Source organism: Motacilla alba, chromosome 14 (genome assembly GCF_015832195.1).
Source record: "Motacilla alba alba isolate MOTALB_02 chromosome 14, Motacilla_alba_V1.0_pri, whole genome shotgun sequence".
Lineage (NCBI taxonomy): Eukaryota > Metazoa > Chordata > Aves > Passeriformes > Motacillidae > Motacilla > Motacilla alba.
In genome coordinates this window covers 15,879,862-15,906,931 of record NC_052029.1, presented here as the reverse complement: position 1 = coordinate 15,906,931, position 27,070 = coordinate 15,879,862, and the positions used below count along the sequence as shown (strand labels likewise).

The 27,070-nt window shown below is 56.3% G+C and overlaps 2 protein-coding genes across 10 annotated transcripts in view; both read right to left on the bottom strand.

Moving 5' to 3' along the window:
* RBBP6 (RB binding protein 6, ubiquitin ligase) overlaps positions 1 to 7,081 on the bottom strand; it is a 28,131-nt gene extending 21,050 nt beyond the window's left edge. For 7 of the 9 annotated variants that reach the window (XM_038151062.1, XM_038151066.1, XM_038151064.1 and 4 more), the window contains exons 1-2: positions 6,447 to 7,081; positions 1,291 to 1,390 (exon numbers count right to left, since the gene is read on the bottom strand). In XM_038151062.1, the coding sequence (XP_038006990.1) occupies positions 1,291 to 1,390; positions 6,447 to 6,612 (266 nt within the window). In that variant the 5' untranslated portion in view covers positions 6,613 to 7,081. Of the gene's footprint in view, positions 1 to 1,290; positions 1,391 to 6,446 lie in introns of those variants that run through there. The other 2 variants (XM_038151069.1, XM_038151068.1) reach the window with 2 other exon arrangements.
* A 15,086-nt stretch (positions 7,082 to 22,167) lies between these two features.
* Positions 22,168 to 27,070, bottom strand: part of CACNG3 (calcium voltage-gated channel auxiliary subunit gamma 3) — a 22,724-nt gene continuing 17,821 nt past the window's right edge. The window contains exons 2-4 of the mRNA XM_038151789.1: positions 26,648 to 26,731; positions 24,883 to 25,023; positions 22,168 to 23,581 (exon numbers count right to left, since the gene is read on the bottom strand). Coding sequence (XP_038007717.1) covers positions 23,070 to 23,581; positions 24,883 to 25,023; positions 26,648 to 26,731 — 737 coding nt within the window. The 3' untranslated portion in view covers positions 22,168 to 23,069. The remainder of the gene's footprint in view (positions 23,582 to 24,882; positions 25,024 to 26,647; positions 26,732 to 27,070) is intronic.

The following is a 27,070-nucleotide window of genomic DNA, read 5'->3' as shown; positions in this document are numbered from 1 at the left end:
TGGTGCCAGCCCTGATTCTCTGGGGGCTTTACAGCACCAGGCGAGGGGCACTGGCAGGACAGCGCTCAGCTGAAACCAGCCCCAGAGCAAGGCTGTGTTTACAGGCACAAAGCTGTGGGGGCAGAATCCCGAGGGAGAGCCGGGAAGCACTGCACCAACTCCTGCAGTAAGTGCCCCAAGGTTACATGCAGAGGCACATCCATTCGGGGCTTTTTGCTTGCAAATGGCTCATGGGTACCAGGATGTTGCTGTATTGTTTGTTCAAGACACACTGTAACTCCTCAGGGTACTTTCTTGAGAACCAACATTACAAAGACATGGCAAAACCACAAGCTAATAATATCTCCTGCTGGTGGTGAAGAGGCATGGCTTTAAGGAGGTTGAAAAGCATGCCCATTCCAACAGAGCTGCTGTAGCTACTATAGATCTGGACTGCATGAAAACATCAATGCAGCCAAAATCCTGGAGTCAGGATTGCATTTGACTGTCTGTGATTTTAATCAATACTAAGGACAGAGAATCAGGTGTAAACCTCAGAAATACAGAACTAAAACATGGAGCACAGATCCCAGCTCGGGTTCAGACACTCAGAAAGGTAACCAGTACCTTTGGTAACGTGCTAAAGTGCTGCTGAGGTTTGACTTTGGACAGGATTAACTGTTTCCTCATGGTACTTGCACAAAGGCCAGTACCCTCTAGGGTATGGCTCTTTTTCTCTTGCCTCAAACAGATACTGTGTGTTTAGGAAATGCACAGGAATCACTTAGGAATGAAACTCCTTGTTTGCATGGTTCACCAGCTGGCAACCCTTGGTCTTTCCTCTACAACTACTATACAACTCCCCTAGGTCTGAGGCAGAAAAATACCTGTCATATCCTGCCCCACCTCCCCCGAGTGCAGGTGACAGTCCAACACCCAGAATCAAACTCTTCTGAGACGTGAACAAATGCTAAGTTCACACTACAACGTGTACCTGCCTTTGTTAAAAGGCAGACACATATTACAAGGAATCTCCCCATGTAGAGGAAACAGGAATCTCAGAAAATTTGAATCTCAGAAAAATAAACTCCAAACCAAACTCAACAGAATCATCTATAAAGTTACCAGTGCTGGTGTCTGAACACCAACACCTACGTCTCCTTTGGGACAGACACATTGAAAGCTCCCCCTGACAACAAACACCAGCAGCAGTTTGAACGAGCAAGTCACAGCCTGAGTGCCTCTGCGAGTGCTGTCACTAACAAGGTGGGCACGCTGACCCCCCAGGAAGAGAATGCTTGCAGTACTCACATAACGTATGTTTTGCTGGTAGCTTTAACTCCTCCAATGGGGATTCTCCTCACAATCACCGAGGAGTTCTTGGGAATCAGAGCACTATCATCGGTGTATTCTGGAAACAACATCAATACAGAAAAAACATGAGTCAATTTGTAAGAATGCATTTAATATGTAATTACAGAGCACTTTCAAGAATCCCTTTACAGATCTAAAAGCAAAATTTTATACATAACATCAAGCTTTCATCCTCTCAACACACCAGCAGCACCTGTCAAGGAATCTTCAGGTTTGATTATCAAGCACGAGCAGCAAAGTCATTTTCAGTTTTTAAAGTTAGTTTGAATGCCAGGAGCAAAATAGTTTCAAATTACACTAAAGCAGAGTCTGATAACACATGAGGTTTTTCCCTGATCTGTTTTAAGCTGGTTTTGCTTCTGTCTGGCTACGAAACCAAGAGATCTCTGGCGAAAAACAAACCAAAGCTGAGCCTCACCTGCACAAAACAGACTGTAAAGTCTGCGACTGCTTGTCCTGAACAAAGCAGGCACGAGCTAAAGCAGGGAAACTCTGCAGCAGTGTTTCAGCGTGTGAGGTACACCTGACTCCCCTCTGCTGCCCTGCTCAGGCCTGACACAACAGCAGAGGCACCAGCTCTGTGCTTGGAGCTGCACCATCCCCAGCCAGGCTGGGCAGCTGCTCAGGGCCTGAGGAGAAATGCAACTGAAACTGACGGCACTGGATTCGGAGCACAAAGCCGTGGCGGTTTCTGAGCCTGCTCTCACAAGCAGGACAGAAGGGGCCCAAGATAAAGTGGTAGCTCCCCCCTTAAGCTCACCATCCAGTCTGAATTAACCAAAGGGGCACAAGTTCTTTCCACTCACTCTCTGGAGAGAAGAGAGACTCAAACAAAATGACTCCTGAAGGCAGCCTTGAAAAGCCTCTGGAAACCAGAACGTGCCTGGAGCCACCCCTGCTCTGCCTGGGCCTGCACTGTGCTGGTTGTCCAAGAAGAAAAGCCCCCTGACCTTTTACATAAGGCACAAACAAAAATCCACTTCTCTTTGAACCACTTTGAATAAACTTCAAATGCAAAGCCCTCTCCAGAAGAATGGTTTTTATCTGGAACTTACACAGGCTGGATATGGCTAAATATTGTAAAGCACCAGGAGAAGCCCTTCCCTGTGATGTGCCTGCAGTGTTAGTTATTCCAGTCCCTCACCTCTGCAGACTGAATCAGAGCGCTGGTCTGAAACCCAGAGCTGTTATGTGTCTACTCAAGCTTGGTCAGGATGAGTTTGCTCAGTGATCACACACAAAATACAAGTATCTCACAATTTATGCTCCATTTTTCAGTATATTATTCCTACAGGCAGGAACCTCCCTTAGGCCAAAACATACCTAGCAGAAGACATCACTTCAACCATGAAATTAAAATTTTACTTCTATTTCCAACTAACAGAACATTTCTTCAGAAAACTGAGAAATCATTTAGCTGAAACTAATTCCTGATTGTCCCCCCAGGGAAGCAAACAGTGAGACTCCTCTGGACTGCAGAGCAGTTTAAAGCTGTGGGTGAAAGGACTAGCAGTGACAGCAACAGCAGCTCTCACAGAAGTCACATCCTGACACAAGCCCTGGAGCTCTGCTCCTCACACAGCCACCTGTCAGAGGCCACACCGGGGCTTTCTGATGGAGAAGGAGCTCCAGCAGAGCTGAGGCTGAGACAAACACCTGGAAGATGGCACCAGCTGCAGTTCTAGAAGCCCAGAGCAGCTGTTTCTCCTTGTGCCCGTCACTGTCTGTCCACGACTCCACAGCTCAGGGTGAGCAGTGAGGCCAGCTCCACACAGCTCCTGCCCACACATGCGCAAGCAGAGCTCCAACAGAGAGGCTCAAAGCTGCAGGCAGCAGCATGGTTCATTCCCACTCCCATAGAGCACGAACTCGTTTCACCACCAGTGATGGCTGGGAACTGGCTACTGGAGTGTCTCAATCTGAGCTGTGATTAAAAGCACCCAACTAACCCAAAATGACTGTAGAACCAAAGAAAGATCTGGATACGAAAGCTTAGAGCAGAAGAGACACAACAGTCTAAAACCTGCTGTTTATTCTACAAGAAAAACTTGCTTGTTTATCCTACAAGAAAATAGGCTTGAAAGAGTCCAGATAATGAAGTATTTCAAGGCATGAATGGAGGCAAACTAGTTAGTTAGTCAGCTGCCTCACACTGACACAGAAATCTGACATCAACTACTGCATTCGTGTCCACAACCTTCTTCCAGCTAAGTGCACAGAGCTCAGATCTGCTGGCAACTTTGTGCTGCTTCACATTGAATGAGCAATCTAAACCCCCCACTTTTTAATGCATCTATTATAAGAATTTCTGCTAGTTTTAATAATTTGTGTTTCTGTATGCTATAAACAAGTTACTGACAGAAGTTCCCATGCTGTTTTCTGGCCTGCTGTCATTGCCGGTTTCATGTACCAGCATTGCCCAGGCAGCTCCGAGCACTCAGAGAGGTTTTTCACTCAGGTGAAGTACAGAGCTCAGCAGGAGTGCTGGGAAAGCAAGCCGAGCTGTGCCAGGGCAGGGAAAAGCCTCGCTAAGCAGCTGTTGGGTCAGAGCTGCAATGCCTGCCAGCGTGCCAGGCTGTCCCCACAGCAACACAGGGAATTCCTTGGAACACATGTTCTCCCTAGACAGGATTCAACTCTGTTCTCATCACCACCACTTGCTCACTTTGGGACAAGCCATTGCTGTAGCTGGCTATGAAAGCAGCCTTGAAACTTCCAGAGTAGCAGAGCAGCCACTGCTGCTGGATCTCCTGCTTCCCCCAGAACACAAATCCCTGACCTGCACCAAGCAGCTCAGGAGGTCACAGAGCCCAGGGAATCTCCAGTGCACTGCTTCCACACAGCACTGTGCCCCACACGAGCCCTGCCCTGCTCTGAAGGGATGAGCCCATCAAATCCAGCCAGCTCCCAGCCCTTAATCTCATTACACCACCGGCCCTGCTTCAAGGTGCTCTGGGCTCCGGTGTGGTGTCAGCCTGGGGCTGAAGTGCCAGAGCACGATTCTGCCTCGAAACCACTGAGCCACCCCACAGCAGCTCAGAGCAAACTGTGGGTTTATTTTCTTTGTATTCTGCCCTGTAAGTATGCCCCATTTGCCAGGCGTTCTGTTTCAGAGTGTCACAGCACAGGAAAGAGCACTCAAGAAACCTCAGCTGTGGAGCTTGCAGCTCTCCCACAATATTCTAGGAACACCTGTTATAGAAGACAGGTAAAATAATCCAGATCCAATGAAACGGAGGCAAGATAAAAGCACCAATCCAGCACAGGCTTGAGAGAACATGCCTTGACAGCAGGTATGCAAGAGGAACCCCCCACACAGAGCAGGTCCCCCCACTCACTCTGCATTCCCAGAATCTAACACAGTCCATCAGAGCCTTTTTTCCCACGACAGTTAAAATCCTGGGCACTTCTGGCCCATATCAGCAGCTCTCCTATTACCGGCTTCCCATTAGGAGAAGAAACAGCTCCAGAAGTGTACAAGCTTCCAGGATCTTGGACAATCTGAATACACAGCACATCTGCACTCATGGCTCACTTTGTTCCTTCCAAAGATCATTTGAACATTTACTCAGGACTCCTGAAGAGACAAGTTATAAAACCCCAATACTTGTGTCCACACATAAGAACTCCTAACATCCCACTTGGTAGAATATCCCGGTCTAGTTGTTAGTTTAATTTCTGCAAGTTAATTTAAGCACCTACATCTGATTAATAAAAACTGAGATTCACATTTCTGCATACAAACCAGAGACTTGACAGACACAGATTTTGGAAATACATTCTCTAGCTGTGCTCTGCAAACCACAGAGGGATTTTTGCCTTTTCACACAGAAAACACCCTTAGTAAGCTTCAATAAGCATCTGTGTCACTAATAGAGAATTTAAAATTATGTATTTTACACAGTTATATATTTGTAACTTGATGCTCATTTTGCAGAGGTTAAAGGGCAACACAACCTGCCTGGAGGACCCAGGCCAATCCTTTTTGTGCTTCACCTCGAGGCAACAGCAGCTCCCAGGGAGGCAAACCCCTTTCCTTCCCCGGGCTGTGGCTACAAATGAGAACAAAGTAACACCCCCTAAATCTGGAACCACGGCGCTGCAGCAGTACTTCACCAGGGGACATTCTACAGCACCTTTGTTCTCTCACAACTTTTAAAGAAAAGAACTACTGAGACACAGAACCACAGGGGGGAAAAGAAAAAGGTTTAACGTTGCAGGAAGGAAAATACAATTCTTTTTATTTCTGAAAAGCCACACTCTGAAGTCTTTAATCACATTCAAACTTATCAGGATGGCAGATTACCAAACTGAACCATCATAGTAACACAGGCCCGGATTCACACCACAGAATCAAGCACTTATTTATTGGATTTAAGAGAATCTATGACTTCCCGAAGAACATTTCTTACATATATTCACTATAAATGTTTGGCCATAAAACTTCAGGACTGCCCTGATACAGCAAACACTAAAAGCCAGGAAGAAAAAAAATTAAAAAAAATTAGACAAGAATGATGAAATGATGCTCAGCAGTACCCAAACTACGGTGTCTTTTGTTTGGAAAACTTACATTAACAGGAATTCCCAAGAGTAATTTTGCGACACAGAACGCTGATTGTGCGAGAGGCCTTAAGGGTCTGCAGAAATTGAAACTCAGTGATACACTCGACACAAATTGTTGCTTCCAAGCAATTACTGCAAGGGGCACTTATTGTCAATGCAGGGCGGTTTAAAAAAGCAGCAAAGCGCCTTCCAACGAAGGGGGGCAAAGAGAAATTGACGACAAAGTTCAGTCATCAAACACACTTTTCCTCCCTCATTGAAATTAGCCACGCGCTGTACTCCTTGTGGTAACCTTCACATTTCCCTGGCAGATTTCAAAGAAAGCCGGCAGGTTTGTTATGCTCACGCATCCTGCCCCCCACCTCCCCCCTTCTACCGACAAACAAGAGCTTTGGCAGCACCGCCGCACGCGGACCCGCGCTGGGCACGCGGAGCTCGGAGGGTGCCGTGGGAGCAGCAGCTCCAAAGGAACAGCTCCGAGCCCGCAGCAGCCGCGCTCCTGCACCGCCGCCCCGAACCCCACGCACCTTCTTTGGTCTGCGCGTTGGTGATCTGCAGGTCGCAGTCGGCCGCCTTCAGCTTCTCCCGGCCCATGATCTGGCGCTTGAGGTCGCTCAGGGAGATGTGCAGCCCGTCGAAGGTGACCGTGTCATAGTTGAGCTTGGAGGAGAACTTGTAGTGCACGCACGACATGGCGGGGCGCGGGCGGCGCCCGCTCAGGCGCGGCGGGGCCGCGGGGGCCGGGCAGGGCCCGCGGGGGTCGGGCAGGGCCCGCGGGGGCCGGGGCGGCGGCGCTGGGGCGGCGAGCGGCGCTCAGAGCCCGCGGCGCTGCGCCATGGCCGGGCCGCGGCCTCAGGGCTCGGCGCTGGGGAGGCCTCAGGTCTCCATCGCGGCGAGCCCGCGGCCCCCGCCCCGCAACGACCGCGGCCCTCGGCGAGCGCGGCGCGCCCGCCCGGCTGCTGCTCTCGGCCCCGCTCCACCCGGGCCGGGCCCCGCTCGGTTCGGGCTCGGCCTCGCTGCCTTTGGGCTCGACTAGGACTCGGCCCCGCTCGGTTCGGGTTCCGGCTCGGGCCCGCTCGGCCCGGCGCCGCCCCGCTCGCTTCAGGATCGGCCGCGCTCGGTGCCGCTCGGCCCGGTTCGGCCCCGCTCGGCCCGGTGCGGCCCCGCTCGGCCCGGTTCGGCCCCGCTCGGCCCGGTGCGGCCCCGATGGCGGCTCCCGCGGCCGCCCCTGCCCTCAGCGCTGCGCCGAGGGGTTTCCCGGCCGACACCGCACGGGCCGCGCGCGCGTGCGCAGATGAAGCGCGTCCGCCACGCGCCGCACGTGACCCGGCGCCGCGCGTGACACGGGGTCACGTGGGCGTGGCGGCCCCGCCTCCCCCCCGTCGCGAGCGCCCCCTAGCGGAGCGCGTGACGTGCTCCCCTCATGAGGGCGCGGGGAAGGAAAGAACGGGACTGAGGTGAATATTGACTTTAGAGCCCAAAAGAGTCACAGACCGGCTCTGGGCTTCCTATCGCCATCGAGCCCTGCTCAGGTGAATATTGACTTTAGAGCCCAAAAGAGTCACAGACCGGCCCTGGGCTTCCTATCGCCATCGAGCCCTGCTCAGGTGAATATTGACTTTAGAGCCCAAAAGAGTCACAGACCGGCCCTGGGCTTCCTATCGCCATCGAGCCCTGCTCAGGTGAATATTGACTTTATAGCCCAAAAGAGTCACAGACCGGCTCTGGGCTTCCTATCGCCATCGAGCCCTGCTCAGGTGAATATTGACTTTAGAGCCCAAAAGAGTCACAGACCGGCTCTGGGCTTCCTATCGCCATCGAGCCCTGCTCAGGTGAATATTGACTTTATAGCCCAAAAGAGACACAGACCGGCCCTGGGCTTCCTATGGCCATCGAGCCCTGCTCAGGTGAATATTGACTTTAGAGCCCAAAAGAGTCACAGACCGGCCCTGGGCTTCCTATCGCCATCGAGCCCTGCTCAGGTGAATATTGACTTTATAGCCCAAAAGAGACACAGACCGGCCCTGGGCTTCCTATCGCCATCGAGCCCTGCTCAGGTGAATATTGGCAGTGGATGGATGTCCTTTAAGGTCCCTTCCAACCCAGACCACTCCATGACTGCAGGATGTGTCACCAGCTCCTGGTTCAGGGAATGCTGCCATGCCCTGGACAAACCTGTCAGAGCCAGAGGAAAGGCCTGCTGTGCCTGTTCCAGGCTGTTTCCTGCACGCGACAGAAATGCTCGTGTCACACCGAGTGTCCTCAGCCACCCACATTCACAGCTTTAAAAAACAAAACGTGAACTTCCTGATGAGGCAAGGAGATACCCCGTGGCTTTCAGCGAGGCTGGGTCACTCTGAAAGCCAGTGAACACCAGAGCAGTGCTGAAGCTTGGTGGTCTCTGCACACCTGTGGGCACCAGGGCTGTTCTTGTAGCTTTAAATTAGTTCTGAAACTTTGGACTCTTTCACTTCAAACACATTCAGCAGTAAACTGTCCTCTGAGTTCTGCAAAACAACATAAAATGTGTCGGCACTTTTTAGGTCATGCTCACACATTAGTTAACAAAAAGAGCAATAAACAGAAACTGTTTGCTGTAACATGGAGTTTCAGTGGTGCCATGATGGATTACTGGGAGCTGTGTGGGAGCTTCATCTCATTTAGTACTTCGCTGATTTATAAGCAGTTTTATCTGAGTGCAGTTCTGCTGCTCAGAGCACCTTCAGCTGCGCTTTGGTCTTTGCTGCTTTGATTCTCAAATACCCAAGTGCTTGAATTCTAGAATCACGGAATAGTAGGATGGTTTGGTTGGGAAAGGACCTTAAAACTCATCCTTTCCCACCCTCTGCTATGGGTAAGGACAGCTTCCACCATCCCACGGTGCTGCAAGCCCCGTCCAGCCTGGCCTTGGGCACCTCCAGAGATCCAGGGGCAGCCCCAGCTGCTCTGGGCACCCTGTGCCAGGGCTGCCCACCCTCACAGGGAACAATTCCTTCCCAAAATCCCATCGAGCCCTGCCCTCTGGCAGTCCAAGGCTGTGACATTCGTTCTCAAGCCTGGGACTGAGGCTGACACGGAATTGTCCCTGTTGTACAAAGAGGAACAAACAAAACTTCAAAGCCAAGCAGGACAAATCAGGCCTGGCACCTTCCCAGCCACACGGGCAGGTCTCCTGGCCGAGCAGGCTGACAAGGTGGCAGGGTGTGGAATTGTATTTCCTTCTCCACTTTGTTCTGTCAGCAGCAATGACTCCGCTTGTTTTCGTTCTGTGACTTCAGCTGCGAGCTCTGCAGGAGGAGAGGAGCTCACCCTGCCCTGAGCGCTCGGGGCTCGGCTGGCCCAAGATCCAAGATCCCAGCCCAACTGAGGAGCTGCCGAGGCTCAGCCCGCGGGGCCAGCTCTGCTGGAACATCCACGCCGCTCCCCCAGCCCCAGCCCGGTGTCATCACCCCACCCCAGCCGCGGGGGCAGGCCCTGGCTAAGCCGAGCTTTAGTTAGGAGTGACTGATGGCTTCCCAGAGCTCCTACCAGCCTGCAATCAATCCGTGAACGTTTGCCAGCTCCCTGAGGCTCAAGGGACTCAGAATTGAGGGAAACTGAAGGAGCCGTGCTGGAACACTGAAACAAATCCGGAAACCTGCTTTTAGGTCATAGGTAAGGAACAAACAAGGAAGCAAACAAGCAAACCCAGTCTGTAATTACCCAAAGTGCAGGGAGCTGCTCCTCCTGGGCTTTGCGTACACCCTCCAGGACACCACTGACCCTGCTCACCCGTGTGGGCTGTTGGAAGGCGCTGACCCTGTTTTCAGAGGGTCCCAGCCCTGGACAGCCCCACTGCAGCCTGACTTTGATACCCTCTGGACTAAGGAGGACATTTCCCTATCAATGAGTCAGAAAGAAGATGAGAGCTCGTTCCGCATCGCAGAATGAATCAGGAGAGGTATAAACTCCCTGTGTGAGCAGCATCAGAGTTACTATCAGAGCAGAAGGAACTCTTCCATGATAATCAGAGTTAATTTACTCAGGAAGCCCTAAAAGCCATCCAGAGAGCTCCAGCAGTGTCCCCAAGGAGCCTGTCCCAGGGCAGGGCTGCTCCCACCTGAGGATCCTGGCTCCAGCACCCCACAGTGAACCCATCCTCTCGGGGCCAGTGCCCTCCCTGGGTGGTGACCCCGAATTAGAGGGAGATCTCCTCTGCAGAGGGCTTTCCTTTGGTCTCAGCCCCGAAGGACGCCAGGAGATGAGCTCAGCTCTGGTCTGGCACTGCCCATGGAGCCCCGTGCCCTGGCAGGGAGGGCTGGGAGCACAGCGCACAGCATCCCCCGTCCTGCGGCCCCTTGTGCCCGAATTGTGGGCACAGAGGGGGATTTCGCTGCTGCTGGGCACATCTCGCCTTCCTCCCGGCAATCCAGAGGCTCTGGGAAGAACCGGCTGGTTGTCTCGCCACCACCGACACTGCCGGGCATCACCTCCCAGCCTGATCCCCCTCGGTGCGACACCACCAGGGTGACCTTGCTTGATGAATTTCGAGTCGCTAATTAAGCTGCTCGGAGAAAGAAAAGAGAAAATTAACTGACCGTTGCTATCTTGGGACAGGAGGAGCCCGACGCGATTTGCTTTTTATTTTACCTTTTTTTTTCCAAGCAAAGCGAAGCCGCCGCCCCCGTCCCCGCCTGCCACTAGAGGTCATTTGAGCACCGGGATAGGGACCGGCGGCGGCGGCTCCTGCCCTGGGCAGGGACACCTTCCACTGTCCCAGGCTGCCCCAAGCCCCGACCAGCCTGGCCTGGGGCACTGCCAAGGATCCAGGAGCAGCCCCAGCTGCTCTGGGCACCCTGTGCCAGCCTTCCCCACCCTCCCAGGGAGGAATTTTTTCCTAAGATCTAATCTAAGTTTGGAGCCATTCCCCCTTGTCATGTAAAAAGTCCTTTTCAGCTCTCTTGGAGTCCCTTTAGGCACAGAAAGGGTCTCAGAAGCCTCCTCAGAGCCTTCTCTTCTCCAGGCTGAACAACCTTACAGCTAAAAAAAGCTCTGGTGCCTGTTTTGGGTAGTTCTTTCTGTTGAGAAGGGCAGGAAATGTCCAGTCATGGACATACAACTCAGTCGTGTCCAGTAGTAAAATCAGCAATGGTTCATGCCCAGCACAGCCCCACGCACGTGGCTGGTCCAGGGCCCTGGCTCAAGCAGCCCCAGAGGCTCCCACGGACACCGAGCAGCCGGGGCTGTGCTGTGGTGTCCGAGCCCTCTGCAGAGAGCAAACACCTCTGGGCACCACTGACTGGGCCCTGGGCAGCTCCTGTGAGGGTCCCAGTGCCACCAGCTCCTGTGGCAGCACCAGTGTGTCCGTCCCTGTCAGCGGTCTCACCCCTTCTGCCCGAGCTCCTTGCCTCCAATCCTTCTTGCTTCGGAATCTCTGCCCTCTGTGCAGCCTCTTGTCTGCATCCATCCACTCACACACATCAAAGCAGCCCCAGCTTCCCTCCTCATTCTCAACTCCTCAATAGGTTTCAAACCAGAATTAATTAGAGGGATCAAGGGCCCTTCTGGCTGTCCCCTGGAGCCCTCCCTCCCCAGCCTGGCCATGGCCGGCTGGCTGCGCACAGCAGCTATCACCGGCTGCAGACGCTGAGGATCAGCAGAGGGAGGGCCAAACCCGAGCGCTGCTCCTCTGCAGCTCCCCGTGGCTGCTCTAATCGCTCAGCAGACGCTGCTGAGTGTGTGGAATTGGCTGGTGATGGGACCATGGTTGACTTTATCCCTGGATCCTGTCTGTCTTTGAGTCATCTTCGTTGTGAGTCACACAGCCGTTAATCCCTTGGAGATAAGGGCCTCATCCAGCTCTCTCCACGCAGGTACTGCTGCCTCTGCCTGCTCTTCAAAACAGGAATAAATCCGTGTGAGCTGAGGTTGTGGTGGGAGCACTCCAGGACACACTTGTGGGGTGGCTTGTCATGCCAGCTCCCTGCCACCTTGGGAGCCAGCCTCCCCAGAGCCAGGGCTCTCAGCCACTCCTGCTCAGCAGCCCTGGGGGCTCCTGCCCTCCCAGAACCATCCACCCTGTGGGTAAACACCACCTGTTCCTCCTCTCCTCCAAGGGCCTGGGATCTCCTCCCTTCCCCAGCACAGCTCTGCATCCCCAGCAGCAGCACCAGCAGGACCCCCCTGTGCCTGGTACACTCCCTCAGCAAGGGTGAGCTGAAATCCAGCATCGTTCGTGTCCTTCATTCTAATACCTTCTGTGCATGCCAGTACGTTGTTCCTACTTTAATTTCTCCCTTTGTTAAGATGTGTTTTATCCCAGCTTAAATCTCTCTCAGTTACACAGCTGCTTGTGCCATCCATCACCAGAAACTTCCCACACGGCAACTGGAGACCACAATCGAGTGATCTTTAACCCCCTTAACTCACCTCTTTAATCTTTCAACCCATGGCAGATTTCCAGCCCTCAGGCAGCTCTCACAGCTCCTGCCAGGACTCTGCAGCTTCTCAGCCCTGCTGGGAGCAGAGACACCAGCACTGCCCCCAGGATGCTACTGGTGTGACTGGTGCTGTGCAGGGAAAGCTTCCTCTCAGAGAATGGCTTTGGCATTTCCCTGTGGATACCCAGGGCCAGCACCAGCCACATCATCGCACTGGGCTCATGTGTGCTGGTAGCCACCCCGTCCCTCGAGCCTGCCCAGCCTTCCCCATCTCTGGGGTGTGCTCCCCTTTGCCCCTGCTCTTTCCTGGCCATGCCTCACCCTCTGCTGCACCCACTGCCATCTCAGCCTGCAAGGCAGGGCCCAGCGTGGCTCTGAGGGGCATCAACCCCTGGGAAACCCTCTTTGGTTCCCACTTTTTTATTTGCTTTTTGCACCTGCAGTGATCCATGGAGCCTCTGCTGTTTCCAGAAGCAGCATCCCTGTTCCCAGCCTCACCTAAGCCCCGGGAGCGGGAGGAAAGGCCCATCCTCTCCTGCAGTGAGGCACGGGTGAGCCCTGGGTGCTGCCTGCCCTGACCAAGCCCACCTGCACCCCCACAGAACCCAGCCTGGCAGTGAGCTCAGCCCCAGCAACGCTGCTCTGCTTCTCCCAGCTTTCCCACCACCCACAGGGTGGGACACCCTGCTGTGCTGGCCTCACCCGTGTCACCAGGGATGATGTTCTCCTCCTCTGTTGTTCTCCCTAACCCAGGGAATGGAAGCCACATTTGTATGCAGAGTTTGAGAGCAATTAAATTGAATTCTAATTATTGTATATCGCAAATTAGCAATTTCTACCATGCTAATATTAATTGCTAACACGACGATAAGGCATATCAGGCAGTGAGGATGGAGCAGGAGTTTGCTTGCTCTGAGAGATGTGTGAAAGCAGAAATCGCTGCAGACATGGATATCCCACAGCAGGGAGAGGTTCCTGGGCTGGGGACACTGAGGTTTGGATTCAGGCTCCAGCCTGGCCAGGGCTGCAGCTCAGAGCTGGCTGGAACTGCCAGCGCTCAGCTTGGCTTCCTCAGGAGGGGCACCTGAACCACAGGACAGCTGTGATGCAGATGTGCCTGCTCCCTCCTCCCCAGCTCAGGGAGTTTCAGTGTACCTTGCTGCCTTTGGGGAAAATTCAATAGGAAAAGCCAATGACTGGTTGGTTCTCGAGAGACAGCTCCCTAATCCCTGCCTGGAGCTGCTCTCCCAATAGCCCTGGGATGTTCCTCCTCTGGAGGGAGGGAGCTGGCAAGAAGGGCATGGGGTAGGAGACCCAATGCCATAATGTTTATCCCATTCCATGAAGTTTCCATAGTGACCTTCACCTCTGCCGGGCTGGAATCATGACTAAAACCACGCTGGGGCTGTGGGGACGGACAAGGACATCCAGCTCCAGCTGAGTCCTGGGACTGACGTTGCGGTTTGGCAGGACCTGCTCTGAGCTCGTCACAGCCGCTGTGGCAGGTGCTGGCTGTCAGAAGTCCTCACCCTGTCAGAGCCAACACTTACAACATCCTTACCACATCCTTACATCACATGGGAAATCCTCCCGAGGACATCAAAGCCGAGGCAGCTGGACGCACGCTGTGGATGAGTGCTTCCCCTGGCAGAGCTAATCAAGGACACAGCAACCCCTGCAGCTGTGGGATGGACCCCGACAGAGCCTGGAGTGGCACCGAGCTGGTGACTTGCAAGGAAGCCCTTCCCCAGGAGGTTGCTGCAGGTCCCTCAGTGCCCCTGGCAGTGGCTGGGCTTGTGGGGGCTGCCAGGAGGGAAGCCAGGAGTGCAGGATGTCCCTGGCAGCTGGAGTGGCAGCTGGAACAAGTCCTCAGCACGGTTCTGTGCCGGGAGGGAGCAGGGAGGCTGCAGGCAGATGGAGAGGGCTGTGGGGCTGGGCAGGCTGGTGGAGCACAAGTAGAGCTGGGGGAGGCTCAGCAGGCACAGGAAGAGCAGCGAGCATCCCCCAGGACGGGCATTTCCCATCACTCATCCCCCTGGGACTGGCATTCCCCAAGGAGCTTGTCCCAAGCAGGCTCTGCTCACCTGCAGCTACAGTGATTTAATATCAATGAGGTAATTTTGTCCCAAGGGTTATTTATCTGTCTATTGAAAAACCCCAGCCCTGTATGAGTCACCGGGCTGCACTACAGCCCTGTGATGAATTACACTTGGACACATGCTAAATGACATTTACCAATAAATTTATGCAGATTTCTCCTGTAATCCTTCTCCTCATCAAAAGTAGTAATGCTTTCTCTAATGCAAATGCACTGCGAGAGCCTCACCACATCAAACGAGCCGGGCTGAGTAGTTCGGAATTCAGAACGATCATCTTCTTTGTGCTCATGAATAACCATTTCCTACGGATGAATATTCAACAAAGCCCTGGCAGAGCCTGGCCCTCCTGCCAGAGCCCCCTGCGAGGCCTGTCCCAGTGCCCGTGCCCAGCAGCTCTGGCCAGCCCCGCAGGCAGATTGATTTCCCACTCCTTGATTTCCCACTCCTTTCCCTCCGTGCTGCGAGCCCCAGATCTCATGGGCTCCACTAAGGAGCTCGGGGTGCAGAGCAGTGCTAGACTGGCAGCTTGTGGGTGCTCTGCTGAGCTCTCCTCTCCATCCAGACCTTTCCACCCATGAGCACAGCCTCTCCTGGCAGCCTCAGCCCAGCCGGTGTGCTCCACGTGGGCCCCATCGTGGGGTCACACCATTGTTGAGGGTCCAGCACCCGGCTCACCCCATGCTTTTGGCACTCACCCACACTCTTGATCAACACTTCACTGGCCCAGGGTGCCCAGAGCAGCTGGGGCTGCCCCTGGATCCTGGCAGTGTCCCAGGCCAGGCTGGACAGGGCTTGGAGCAGCCTGGGACAGTGGGAAGTGTCCCTGCCATGGCAGGGGTGGGATGAGATGAGCTTTAAGGTCCTCTGCAACCCAAATCAGTTTGGGATTCTCTGATTCTTTCTCTGAAGACCCTGCACAAACCTGGCAGGGTCTGCTCCTTCAGCTGCCAGTGCAATCCTGTGCTCCTTGCTGTGCTACAAGGAAAGGCTCCAGGATCTCAGCTGCTGCTCTGAGGAGGGCAGGAGAAGGCAGGGGACAGGTTGGGACACCAGGACACTCTGCTCGGTGACTCCCCAGCACCCAGGCAGGAAGCATTTACCCCACAATGCCCCAGGCTGGGCACACCAGGGGTCACTGAACACCCCCGGGGTGCTGGAGGGGGGATGCTGAACATGTAGAGCCCTCAGCAACCTCTGATCAGTGGGGTTTACATTTTCATTCCTTTTAAAGATGATTACATTCTGAGCAGTGATGATCCAAGCTAACAAACCGCCTGCCACTTTGTGGCTTGGCAGGAAAAGTCATTGGCTTTTTCCTTCAGTCCAAAACACAGACAATACGGAAATAAATGATTTCTTTCACAGTTGTTTAATATAATTTTCTCTGTTCTGGGTTTTATGCCCTGGCATCCTGGCAGTCTCAGTTAACCCAGGGCAGGGGCAGCTCCAGCACTCCAGAGAGTTCCCTGCCAGCTGGATCAGCAGGGAGGAACGGGAGAAGAGCCAGGAGAGGCTGCAGCTGAGGCTGCTGAAGGGGCTGGTGGGGAGAGGGGCAGCTGTGCGGGCACCCACTCTAGCTCAGCTGAGAAAAACTGCCCCAAAGGCTCCTTTGGAGCCCACCAGCACGGGCTGCAGGGTTTCCATGATCTGGGAGGTTAAAAGGCACTTTTAAAAGGCACCTATTAACCAAGGTGAGAGCCCCTGGGACACACTCTGAGAGTGATTTATGGCTTCTCCACTCACACAGAGCCAGCTCGATGCCCTTCTTCTACTTCTATTTATTTTTCTTCTCATCACTGTGAAATAAATATGAAGGGGATCTAAATTCAGACTCTCAACTCAGACTTTGCTGCTGCAGGACCAGCAAAGGGGGAGCTTGGGGTTGTGATTGTACAACTCCCAAATCAGGAGATGTTTTTATAACACCTGCTCTGCATGGGAAGAGTTCCTATGGTTCCTACCTGCCGTAACTGGAGGAAAAACAAGCTTGGAAATGCACAAAAGCACCCCTAGAGGACTGGGGGGTGCTGGGGAAGGCAGCAGCCCAACAGGTATTTGCCAGGAGCCACCCCAGCCACCCTGGCTGTGCCTGGCAGTGATGTGGCCAAGCAGCAGCAGGGGAGGAACTGCATCCCCTGCTGCCCTCCTGCATCCCCTGCTGCTGCTGCCCTCCTGCAGCCCCTGCTTCCCTCCTGCATCCCCTGCTGCTGCTTCCCTCCTGCATCCCCTGCTGCCCTCCTGCATCCCCTGCTGCTGTTGCTGCCCTCCTGCATCTCCTGCTGCCCTCCTGCATCCCCTGCTGCTGCTGCCCTCCTGCATCCCCTGCTGCCCTCCTGCATCCCCTGCTGCTGCTGCCCTCCTGCAGCCCCTGCTGCCCTCCTGCATCCCCTGCTGCTGCTGCCCTCCTGCAGCCCCTGCTGCCCTCCTGCATCCCCTGCTGCCCTCCTGCATCCCCTGCTGCTGTTGCTGCCCTCCTGCATCCCCTGCTGCCCTCCTGCATCCCCTGCTGCTGCTGCCCTCCTGCAGCCCCTGCTTCCCTCCTGCATCCCCTGCTGCTGCCCTCCTGCAGCCCCTGGGCACAGTGCCCGGGTGGGGCTTTTGCTCTGCAAAGCTCGTGGGGCTGCTCCAGGCGTGCTGGACATGGTTCCCCACCATCCCCTCACCATCCTGGGTGCCCAGCACTGCCTGGAGCTCAGCTCCACCTGTCCTGTGCCAGCCTCACCTGTGCCAATGCTGCTTCACTACGATTTCTGCAGGTTCAGGCTATGAAATCCTGCCCTTGGTATAAACATTTTAATTACAAGTTTCCAGGACTTCTTTCCTAAGATAAACACATTTTAATTGCAAATTGCTTCTGCTGTCTTTACCCACCTCCCAACACTGCCAGCAGCTGCTGGATTTAATATTTAATGAAACTGCCTCTGGGCTGGGCTGGATGCAGCAGCGGGGCTGGGGGACACTGGAGCACCCCGAGAGTGCCTGGAGTGAGGCACAGGGACAGCCTGGGCTGCAGGAGAGGGGCAGCTCCTTGATCCTGCAAAGCCACCCCAGCTGGGGGTGACCCTGGCACCAGCACCCCGTGCTTGGAGCACAGCAGCAGTGACATGTGCCCCTGCCAAAAGGGACAGAGTCACCTGTGCTGAGTGTACCCCCCCAGCGGGTGCAGGGAGGCTCGGGGGCACTTCCTGGGCTTGGCCCCCATGGCAGAGGGTCCTGCCCTGGCCGCCTGCCTGTCACTTCCCAACAGCCGCACGGTGGTGGCACAGCCACGAGCAGAGGCTCCGTGTCCCCTGTGCCACCGCTGCCATCCCCGGAGCCACGCCGCGACGAGGAAATGCCATTAGCTGTTCATGTGGCACCTCACGTGCCACCTCTTGTAGGTCAGGTCTCTGGGCACGAGGCACCACGTGTGAGCCCTGCAGCGCTGAGCCACCGGAGCAGCGCCAGCGATCCTGCGGGGCCGGGGGCTTTGTCACCTGGGCGCTGGCTCTGTGGCTTCTCCGGTGCCACCCTGGCTGCAGCCAGAGCTGGCAGAGCTCAGGGAACACCTGCACGGGCCCCCTCAGTGCTGTGCCATGGGGGGCTCAGCGTGGCCCCAGGACCATGCTCTGGCCCGTGTGTTCAGCTGCCACCCCCCAGCCTGGTGGCACCGCACGTGCCGCCCTTCCCAGGCGCGGCTGTCACCTTGGCTATCACCTCGGCTGTCACCATGGCTGTCACCTCGGCTGTCACCACACTCCTGGGGAGCTGGCTCTGCCCAGGCCGTGGGGTCTGGCTCCAGCACAGCGACTGTGATCAGCCCCACACAGGCCCTTGGCGTGTTTGAAACCCACATTGCACCACCAGAATCTCACACAGGGAACCAACTGAGAGCTCCCACTGCTCCGTCTTTTATTCCTTCACTTTTTCCCCCCCTTTTCTCTCTTCAAATCTTCCTTTGAAACCCAAACTTCCTGCAGTTTGAAATGGACAATCAGGCCGCCCCGGCAGCTGCAGCCCAAGAGCTTCAGCTCTTGGCAGGAGGATCAGAACTACAAAACTATTTCTTTGAGGCAAATTATGCATTCATCCAACTCATTTGAAACAAAATATGATTTGCAATTTAACTTTCCATAATGAGCTCCTGCTATTATACCGTTTCCATAATGGCTGGTTTCATTGGAACAGATTGTTGGTGCACATGGTTTACAAAACATTTTCAATGCAAGCCCCGTTTTTTCTTATTTTAAATAGCAACAGCTGCTAAGCATGATAATTATTGTATTTCATCAAAATAAACTTACCGAGTTGCTTCTTGATGCCACTCGTCACAATTTTCCAGCGGACCTGCAGGTTATTAAAGAAGCTGAAACTTTAATTCAGCAAAGTGAGAGCAGCACCTCATCCATCTCCCTGCAAAGGGCAGGGACACCTTTCACTACCCCGGGCTGCTCCAAGCCTGGCCTTGGACACTGCCAGGGATGCAGCAGCCACAGCTGCTCTGGGCACCCTGTGCCAGGGCCTCAGCACCCCAAGGAAGAGCTTTCCCCCAGTATCTAATCTCAGCCTTCTCTCTGACATTCCTCATCCTGTCACTACAGGCTCTGGGAAATAATCTCCCTCCATCTTTCCTGTGGGCTCCCTTTGGGTAGTGGAGCACCAGGAGCAGCCAATGAGAAGCTGCGGTAATTAATTCCTAATTGCATTTACCCGCATCACTGTTTCCCACGGTGTTCCCAGGGCGCCTGTCAGGGCTCCCCAGCGTGGAGCAGCCCCAGAGCTGCAGCCACAGGCACAGAGCCCCTGTCCCCAAACACCCCCAGCCCCTGCTGATGTTCTCCAGCACCGGCTCAGGTGCTGAAGGAGGATTTTCTCCTCTAGTGGCTGGAGGGAGGAAAATGGCAGAGGGACAGGAGTTTATTGCTGAAGAGCAGGCGGAAGACTTGTTTGTTGAAAATTTTCCAGAGGACTTTGGAGAGCTGTGTTTAGTGGCTCTGGTCAGCCGGGGATTTACGGATGTGCAGGATAACGATGCTGGAGAAGCTTTTCCAGCCCCCAGTGGAAGGCTGCCCTTTACAGCACCTCAGCGTGTGGATTTAGATGACAGGTGGTAATGGCACCACAGAAACCATCACTGTCCATCAAGTAAACAATCAGCGCACGACATAATCGGTTTGGCCTTACCCAGACTCTGATGAGCCGTGGCAAACAGTAAAAATCCCCCCAAAAATCAAACCCAGAAAGGACAAAGGATGCTGTTGAGGAAGGAGCAGCCTGCAGGAATAGGAAGTAGGGATCTTCCCTTGCAGCCAACGGCGGAGAGGGCAGTGCATTTGTCCTGATGTAGGTGTGGAATTGGGGAAAAGAGGGTGAAAGGCAGAGCTCTGTGCTGCAGCCAGGACCCAGCTGCCATTTCCCCTCGGCGGGCTCCGTGCCAGCGCCAGCTCCCGCAGGCTGACAGCGCTTCGCCGCCGGGTTTGTCATCACAGCACCAACACAGCAATTAAACCCTTCCCTTGGGAGGCAGGCGGGAGCGGCAGCCCCGGGCCTGGCACAGCACCGAGCACCGCCCCGGCCCCGGGCCCGGCACAGCACCGAGCACCGCCCCGGCCGGGACCCGGAGCCCCCCGTGCCCGCAGGGCTGCCCCAGCCCCGGGCCCGGCACAGCACCGCCCCAGCCCCGGGCCCGGCACAGCACCGCCCCGGCCGGGACCCGGAGCCCCCCGTGCCCGCAGGGCTGCCCCAGCCCCGGGCCGAGCCCCCACCGTGGCCGGCGGGTCCCTGCTTCACCTGCGGGGAGCTGAGTGACCCCGAGCGACAGCCCCCGCTGCGCTGTCACCCCACAGCAGGCTCCCCGAGGTGTCCTGCGGGACGGGCGCTCCTGCCTCCGCTGCCCGTGGGATCGCCCCAAGGGCAGAGACTGCATCCCTGGGAGCGCTCCGCTCCGGCCGAGCCCGCGGGCTCCGCTCGTCCGCGGTGTTTACAGGGCTCCGCGATGATCTAACGCTGCACAAAGCCATGGTAGATAAATATAGAGCACTGCAGCACCATCAATCAGCCGGCTCGGCAGCACGGCGGGATCGGGCTCGCCGTGGCGTGTGGGTCCCCTGGCACTCGGGGAAGGGGGAGCGGGTGCCTCTCCGTGCGACACCGGCCCCTTTGTCACCGCCCCGGGCTGCTCTGCCCGCGATGGAGGTGACACGGACGCTGCCGTGCCCGGCGGGTCGCCGTGGCTGGCGTCGAGCGGCGCCGGCAGCCACGCGTGGACGATGGGCTATCGTACTGTTTATCAAGGCCTGGCGGAAAGAAAACAAGCTAATGGGGCATTTGCTGATTCAATTCGTTGAATTTGAACAAATCTTTTTAATCCTCCTCTCCCGGGGATTGGAAAGGTCAGGAAATGGGCAGAATGTGCACTTTCAGGTATTGAAATTAAACTTGTTAAGAAATCCATATTGATTTGCACTTCTCTGAGAAATATTGAAGCCTCCAGATTTAGCCTGGGTATCGATTTTCTCTTCCAGGGGAAAGACATCGGCACAAAGGGAAGATATTACACGTGGCAGTAAACACCTTCAATCACGGCCCGCTCTGCCTCGGCCAACACGAACACCGGCCCGGCGCTGCGGCTCCGCACCGCAGCCTGTCTGCGCCCCCGGGGGCTCGGAGCCTGCCCCACGCCGGACAGGGCTCCCCACAGCCTGTCTGCGCCCCCGGGGGCTCGGAGCCTGCCCCACGCCGGACAGGGCTCAGAGGGGATGTGGGCTGTGCCCTTAAGGCCCTGGTTTAGCTTTTGGTCAGCCACAATCAAAACCGATGAGAAGGTTTTGCTCGGCAAGTTGGAGATGGTCATTGTGGGTCTCTTCCAACTGAGCTGTTCCGCTCCGTTCTACTCGCTGCCAGCCCTTTCACCGCTCTGCTTTTAAATATTACCCTAAGATGGGGGTGCAACTCTCCTTTGACTGTTTTTAACACATGCAATCAGCAACTACGGCAATTAAGAGGCTTAATTAGCATCTGAATCAGCCTTCTCGAGCAACCCCCTTTGCAACAGTAGCAAATAAGGGTGAAGGAGTTTAAATTCTCCCTGGCAGGGTGGGCAGGCCCGGGCACAGGGTGCCCAGAGCAGCTGTGGCTGCCCCTGGATCTCTGGAACTGTCCAAGGCCAGGCTGGATGGGGCTTGGAGCAGCCTGGGATGGTGGAAGCTGTCCCTGCCCATGGAATGATTTGAGCTTTAAGGTCCCTTCCACCCCAAAGCGTTCTGTGATTCTGTGAAGGAAGTGCAGCCCTGGCTGAGGCTGTTTGTGGGGCTCCCGGGGGGATTTCACTCCAGCAGAGCTCCTGCGCCAGGGTTCCCAGCGGCCTGTCCATTATTCCCAGGAAGGATCAGGGTGTGCAGACCGTGGGCAGCAGGCCCGGGGCGAGGCTGTTCCGGCTCACACACTGCACACCAGATGTTCCCCTTCTGCGGGAGCGCAGTGAATGAGAGCCCCGCCGGCCCCAGAGCAGCCCCGGGGACCCTGTGGGGATCTGCCCCTTCTGTCAGAAGGTTAAATAAGATTTCAATTAAGAGACACATCACCGCCGACCAACTGCTTCCAAACTGCCTCCACTTCGACGAGCTCTGCTCCAGAGGGAGAGTTTAGAGCAGAACCTCCGTCTGACCAGCCTGACCTCCCTCCTCCCTGCCGGCCACGCTGCGCCGCTCTCCGGTGCCCACTGCACGGTCAGCGTCACCTACTCAGCCAAGGAACTTGCCAAACTGGACAATTTTATTGTTTTTCTCATGGATCTCCCAGCCACTGGGGAATCGCGCCCCGTCCGCTCCCGCAGCGCCACGGTCGCGCGTTGCCCCTCGGCTGTGCCCAGACAGTCATCTCTGACTGCGTGTTACCAACTGCAGGGAAGTAATTCATTTTCTTGCAACATTAGAGGTGAATTAAACGCTGGATGCTTGCTACCAGTCACTGCAGTAATTCTGCTCCTGAGTCCTTTCATGGGAGGAAGGAGGGAGAGAAGGAAGGGAAGGAAGGAGGGAAGGAAGGAGGGAAAAAAGCCCTTTCGAGACCACAGAAAATTGCAAAAGGATGTTTCTTCCAACCTGACATGACAAAATTGAATTCCAAGCTATTTAATGCATGCACGAAACGCCATAGAGGAGCCCAGCCCGAGCACTCCATCCAGCACGACAGGGAAAGGGGTTCAGGAACACAAGCATGGCTCCGGCACTAGCTCAGTGCTTCCAGCTCCGGACTTCCAGGCGATTCCACCGAAACGTAACTACCGGGTAAGGGTTCTCACGGACAGGGCTATCGCCAGCATTTCCATGGACACACAGCTATGGGAACACTGCGGTTATGATCACACGAACGATGGAGACCTCGGGAAGCCGCCGTCCCGGGGGTTGGAGCCCGCTCAGTCCGCGGGGCGCCAGGGCCAGGGTCCCAGCACGGCCCTGTCCCCTCCCCTCGGGGGTCCCGCTCCCACCGCGGGCGCAGCGGCCTGGCCCGGCCAGCGGCATTTCAGGAGTGAAAAACCAGCCCCACGGGCAGGGGCACGGGGAGCCTCCGGGTTTGTCCTTAAAAACGGGGTTTCACAGGTTACACCGTCACGAGGGTGATGCCATGCAGCCCGCCCACGGCCCGGCCCGCCTCAGACCGGCGTGGTTCGTCTGTTGGCCGGGTTGTTGTGCAAAGACTCCTTGAACTCTTTGGGGATGGAGTTATGGACCTGTAAAAAACCGTGGTCCCGCTCCGAGTTGAGCAGCGTCCCCATGGTAACCTTGGAGGGATCCCTGGAGAGGGTGAACATGGAGATGTCGGTGGAGGGGATGGTGCTGAACCCTTTGCTGATGGGCGACATGTCCCGGGAGCGGGGCTCGGTGGAGCGGGAGCTGGACCGCCGGCGGAAGCGGTACCTGTAGGGGGGCAGGCGGGTGAAGGCCGACCTCTTGAGCAGCTCCGAGTGGGACCTGGCGCGGATCTGGCGGTGCTTCTCGATGTACATGTGCACGGCGATCACCCCCACCATCTCGGCGATGATGAAGGACAGCGCCCCGAAGTAGAAGGACCAGCCGTAGGAGTAGCTCTTCTTGGAGTCGCTCTGCCCCGGGTCCCCCGCGTTGGCCGAGATGTACACTATGATCCCGATGATGTTGCTGAGACCTGCGGGGGGGACAAGCGGGGCAGGCGCTCACTGAGGGGCAGGAGTGGATGGGGGACGTGTCCCCACGGGACACCAACCCCTCTGCCAGCACACTTGGACCAAACCCCCTTGCAGACCTCTGCTGATCTCCCAGGACACCCTTATATTCCCTGACACGTTCCCATATTCCCGTATATTCCCGGACATCAGAAGGGAAGGAGGGATGAGCACTGTTTCCTCTAGAAGGAGGGAGGGATGAGCACTGTTTCCTCTAGAAGGAGGGATGAGCACTGTTTCCTCTAGAAGGAGGGAGGGATGAGCACTGTTTCCTCTAGAAGGAGGGATAAGCAGTTTCCTCTAGAAGGAGGGATAGGCACTGTTTCCTCTAGAAGGAGGGAGGGATGAGCACTGTTTCCTCTACAAGAGGGACATTTCAGGAGCTGGTTGTGCTCTGCTTTGCTGAGCAGCGAATGCAGGAGCCTGGCTGGTGTCGTGCAGCAGCAGAGCCAGCCTGAGGGGTACACGGGGATCCCCCTGGCCTGAAGCCAGCTCGCCATGGCCCTGGGAGCACAGGGAAGCTGGAATTGGCTCTGTCTCATTCTGTTTCTGGTGGAGTCCCGAGGCTTTGTTTGGGACAGGGGCAGCCTGTGCCCTGCCAGCAGCCAGCGGGGCTGTGCTGCAGGCTGGGGAGAGGCTGGTGCATTCCCAGATTTACTTAATGAATCAATTATGTTCTCTCTGCTGTTTTCTCATCTGCATCAGCAGCTCCTGCCAGCCAAGGAGGAAGAGTCATTTGTCTTTTTGTGGGGAGAAGAAAAACAAAATAGAGCGGTTCCTTGAGACAAAGACATTGTCACGCGATAATCAGGGGAAGCGCTGGGGAACAGCACGGAGAAATGAGTAATCCAGCAGGAGCAGCCTCTCCAGAGAGTCATTTCCATGTGGCAGCCCCTCTGCCTGGTCCTGCTGCTGCTGGCACAGTGCCCACTGACTGTCCGGGGTGGAGAGCAGAGCCCTCAGTCCCTGGCCCAGGGTCTGGTGACCCCCAGGGCGATGGCTGCACTTGGGGAGCCCCTCCTGGGCTGTGCCCCCACATGGGCTCTGCTCGAGGCAGGGCAGGGGGGCACTTGAAGCCCTGTCTGGCACAGGGACCATGGCCGGAGACCCCCGACAGCCTCTCCCTTCTGTAGGATTTTCCCACAGGGCTGGAACAGCTCTCAAACCTCAGAATCTCTCTGTGCCGACAGCCTGGCAGGACCCACACCCCACCCTGCTCCCCCCCGTGTCCCCCCAGGCCGGAGGAGCCCTGGGCAGCTCCTACCTGCAGAGACGAAGAAGATGCCTGCGCTGAGGATGACGTTGTGTTTGCTCTTGTAGAACTCGCTGGCGGCCACGCACAGGCCCCCGAAGAACAGCAGCCCCACGCTGAGGATGGGGAAGATGCTGGACGCTCTCACCGCACCTGCGGGACAGGGAGAGGGGCAGCATCAGCCCCCAGCACCCCCTGCACCACGGCAGGATCCCTGCAGGGGCACCCCTTGTGCTGCCAGGATGGATGGGGAGACACAGCACTGGTGCCCACCAGGCATCCTCTGCTTGCCATGGAACCCTGGAATGGTTTGGGTTGGAAAGGAGCTCCACACCATCCAGTCCCACCTCCTGCCACGGCAGGGACGCCTTCCACCATCCCAGCTTGATCCAAAACCCATCCAGCCTGGCCTTGGACACTGCCAGGGAGCCAGGGGCAGCTCCAGCTGCTCTGGGCACCCTGTGCCAGGGCCTCCCACCCTCCCAGGGAAGGATTCCTTCTCTAGATCCCACCTGAATTTCAGCAGAAAGCGTGGGCAGCCCCAAGGCTGGGCGAGGGTGGCCCTGCAGCCAAGGGACGCTGTCCCCTCAGTGTGAGCACAGGCACCGTGGCAGAGGCTGGACACAAATGACACCCCCGACATGCAGTGCCACACGGGTGTGCCCGACTGCCGAGGGCTCACCCCGAGCTCTGCATCTCCAAACAACACCAGAGGCAGCAGGGGCCTGCAGCAGCCCTGGGCCTTCCCTGGGGCTGGAAGGAATCCTGGGATGGGGCCCCGTGCCCATGGCCTGGTGCTCAGCCCCAGCCCCTGACTCACCCAGCTGCTGCTCTGGACTCTCAAATTTCCACATCTCTGCTCACCCAGTGAGAGGAGAGGGAGTTTAATGAAATGGCTTTGCAGTTTTAGTAGATTGGTGCTGAAGTTCTCCCACCCCCTCTCACATTTAAAGTAAAAAGTCTATTTTAAAGCCCCCAGGAGTGGAATTTTAATGGAGCTTCTCTGTATTTCTCTGCTTTAATAACGGCCCTATTCGAGGGATGAGAGCCCAAGCCAAGGCTCAGTGTATTTTTGGTGCAGCAGGTAGTGATCTGCTGCTTTCATTCCTCTCTACTGCCATTCTGGAAGCTGATCCATGTAGGAAAGTGGATCGGGCTGGGCTTTAAGGTCCCTTCCATCCTGGGCCATTCTGGGATGCTGTGGGAAAGCCTGTGGCTCTGCCCTGGAGCTGGACTGGCCCCTGGGACAGGAGGACCCACTTTTGCCAGGAAATGCCCCGGTTCAGTCCCCCTGTGTCCCTGCGCCTGGCTGCCAGTGCCGAGCATGTGGCACCTGCTCCTCGTGCTCTCCAGCAAGCCCAGCCTGGCTGGAGGCTCGGGAGCAGGGACACCAGCAGGGACATGGAAACGTGTCCCTGTGGTGCTGCACCCCAGACCTGAGGGGTGCCAGTCCCCCGTGGGGGCACCAAGACCCCCAGGCTGTGCAGCAGCTGCGGGGACCAGCGTGGGGACAGCGAGCGCCAGGCCAGCCTGCCGTGAGCACGTGGCACTGCAGCGTGGCACTGCCAGGCTCGGGAAGCCCAGAGGGTCCCTGAGGCTGCACGGGGAGCCTGGGGGGCCGGGACCCCTCAGCCTCCTGCTGGGTGACAGCAGGGGACAGGGAGGGGGTGCCCTGCAGGGCCCAGGGGAGGTGTGGCACAGGGGAGGTGTGCCACCGGGGACGTGTGGCACAGGGGACGTGTGGCACAGGGGACGTGTGGCACAGGGGAGCACTCACGGAGGAGATACTCGGCCGTGTCTTGCTCGTAGTCTGCATCCTCAGGGAAGTGGTCGATTTTCTTGCACACTCCTCGGAAGGTTCCTGGGGAGACACGAGGCAGGTGATGCTCAGATCCTGCTGGCCAGGATGGGCCACAGCCCAGGGGCCTTCATTCTCTGAATGGGGACACTGAGGCCCAGTGTGGGACTGCTCTGGAGAGCGAGGGGCAGGGAGGGGTGCAGGAACTGCAGCATCTCCCCAGAAGAAGGGCAGCCCCTCAGCGTCCTGGCTCCAGAGCACGTGCTCAGGTCAGGCTCTGTCCCCTCTGCCATGGCACCGGGAGGACATGTCACCAGGAACCAGGGCTCCAGGCAGCACAAGCCAGCCCTCAGGGTGTCCTGCAGGCTCCCGGGCTGCACTCGCGGGGGCTGAGCAGCACGA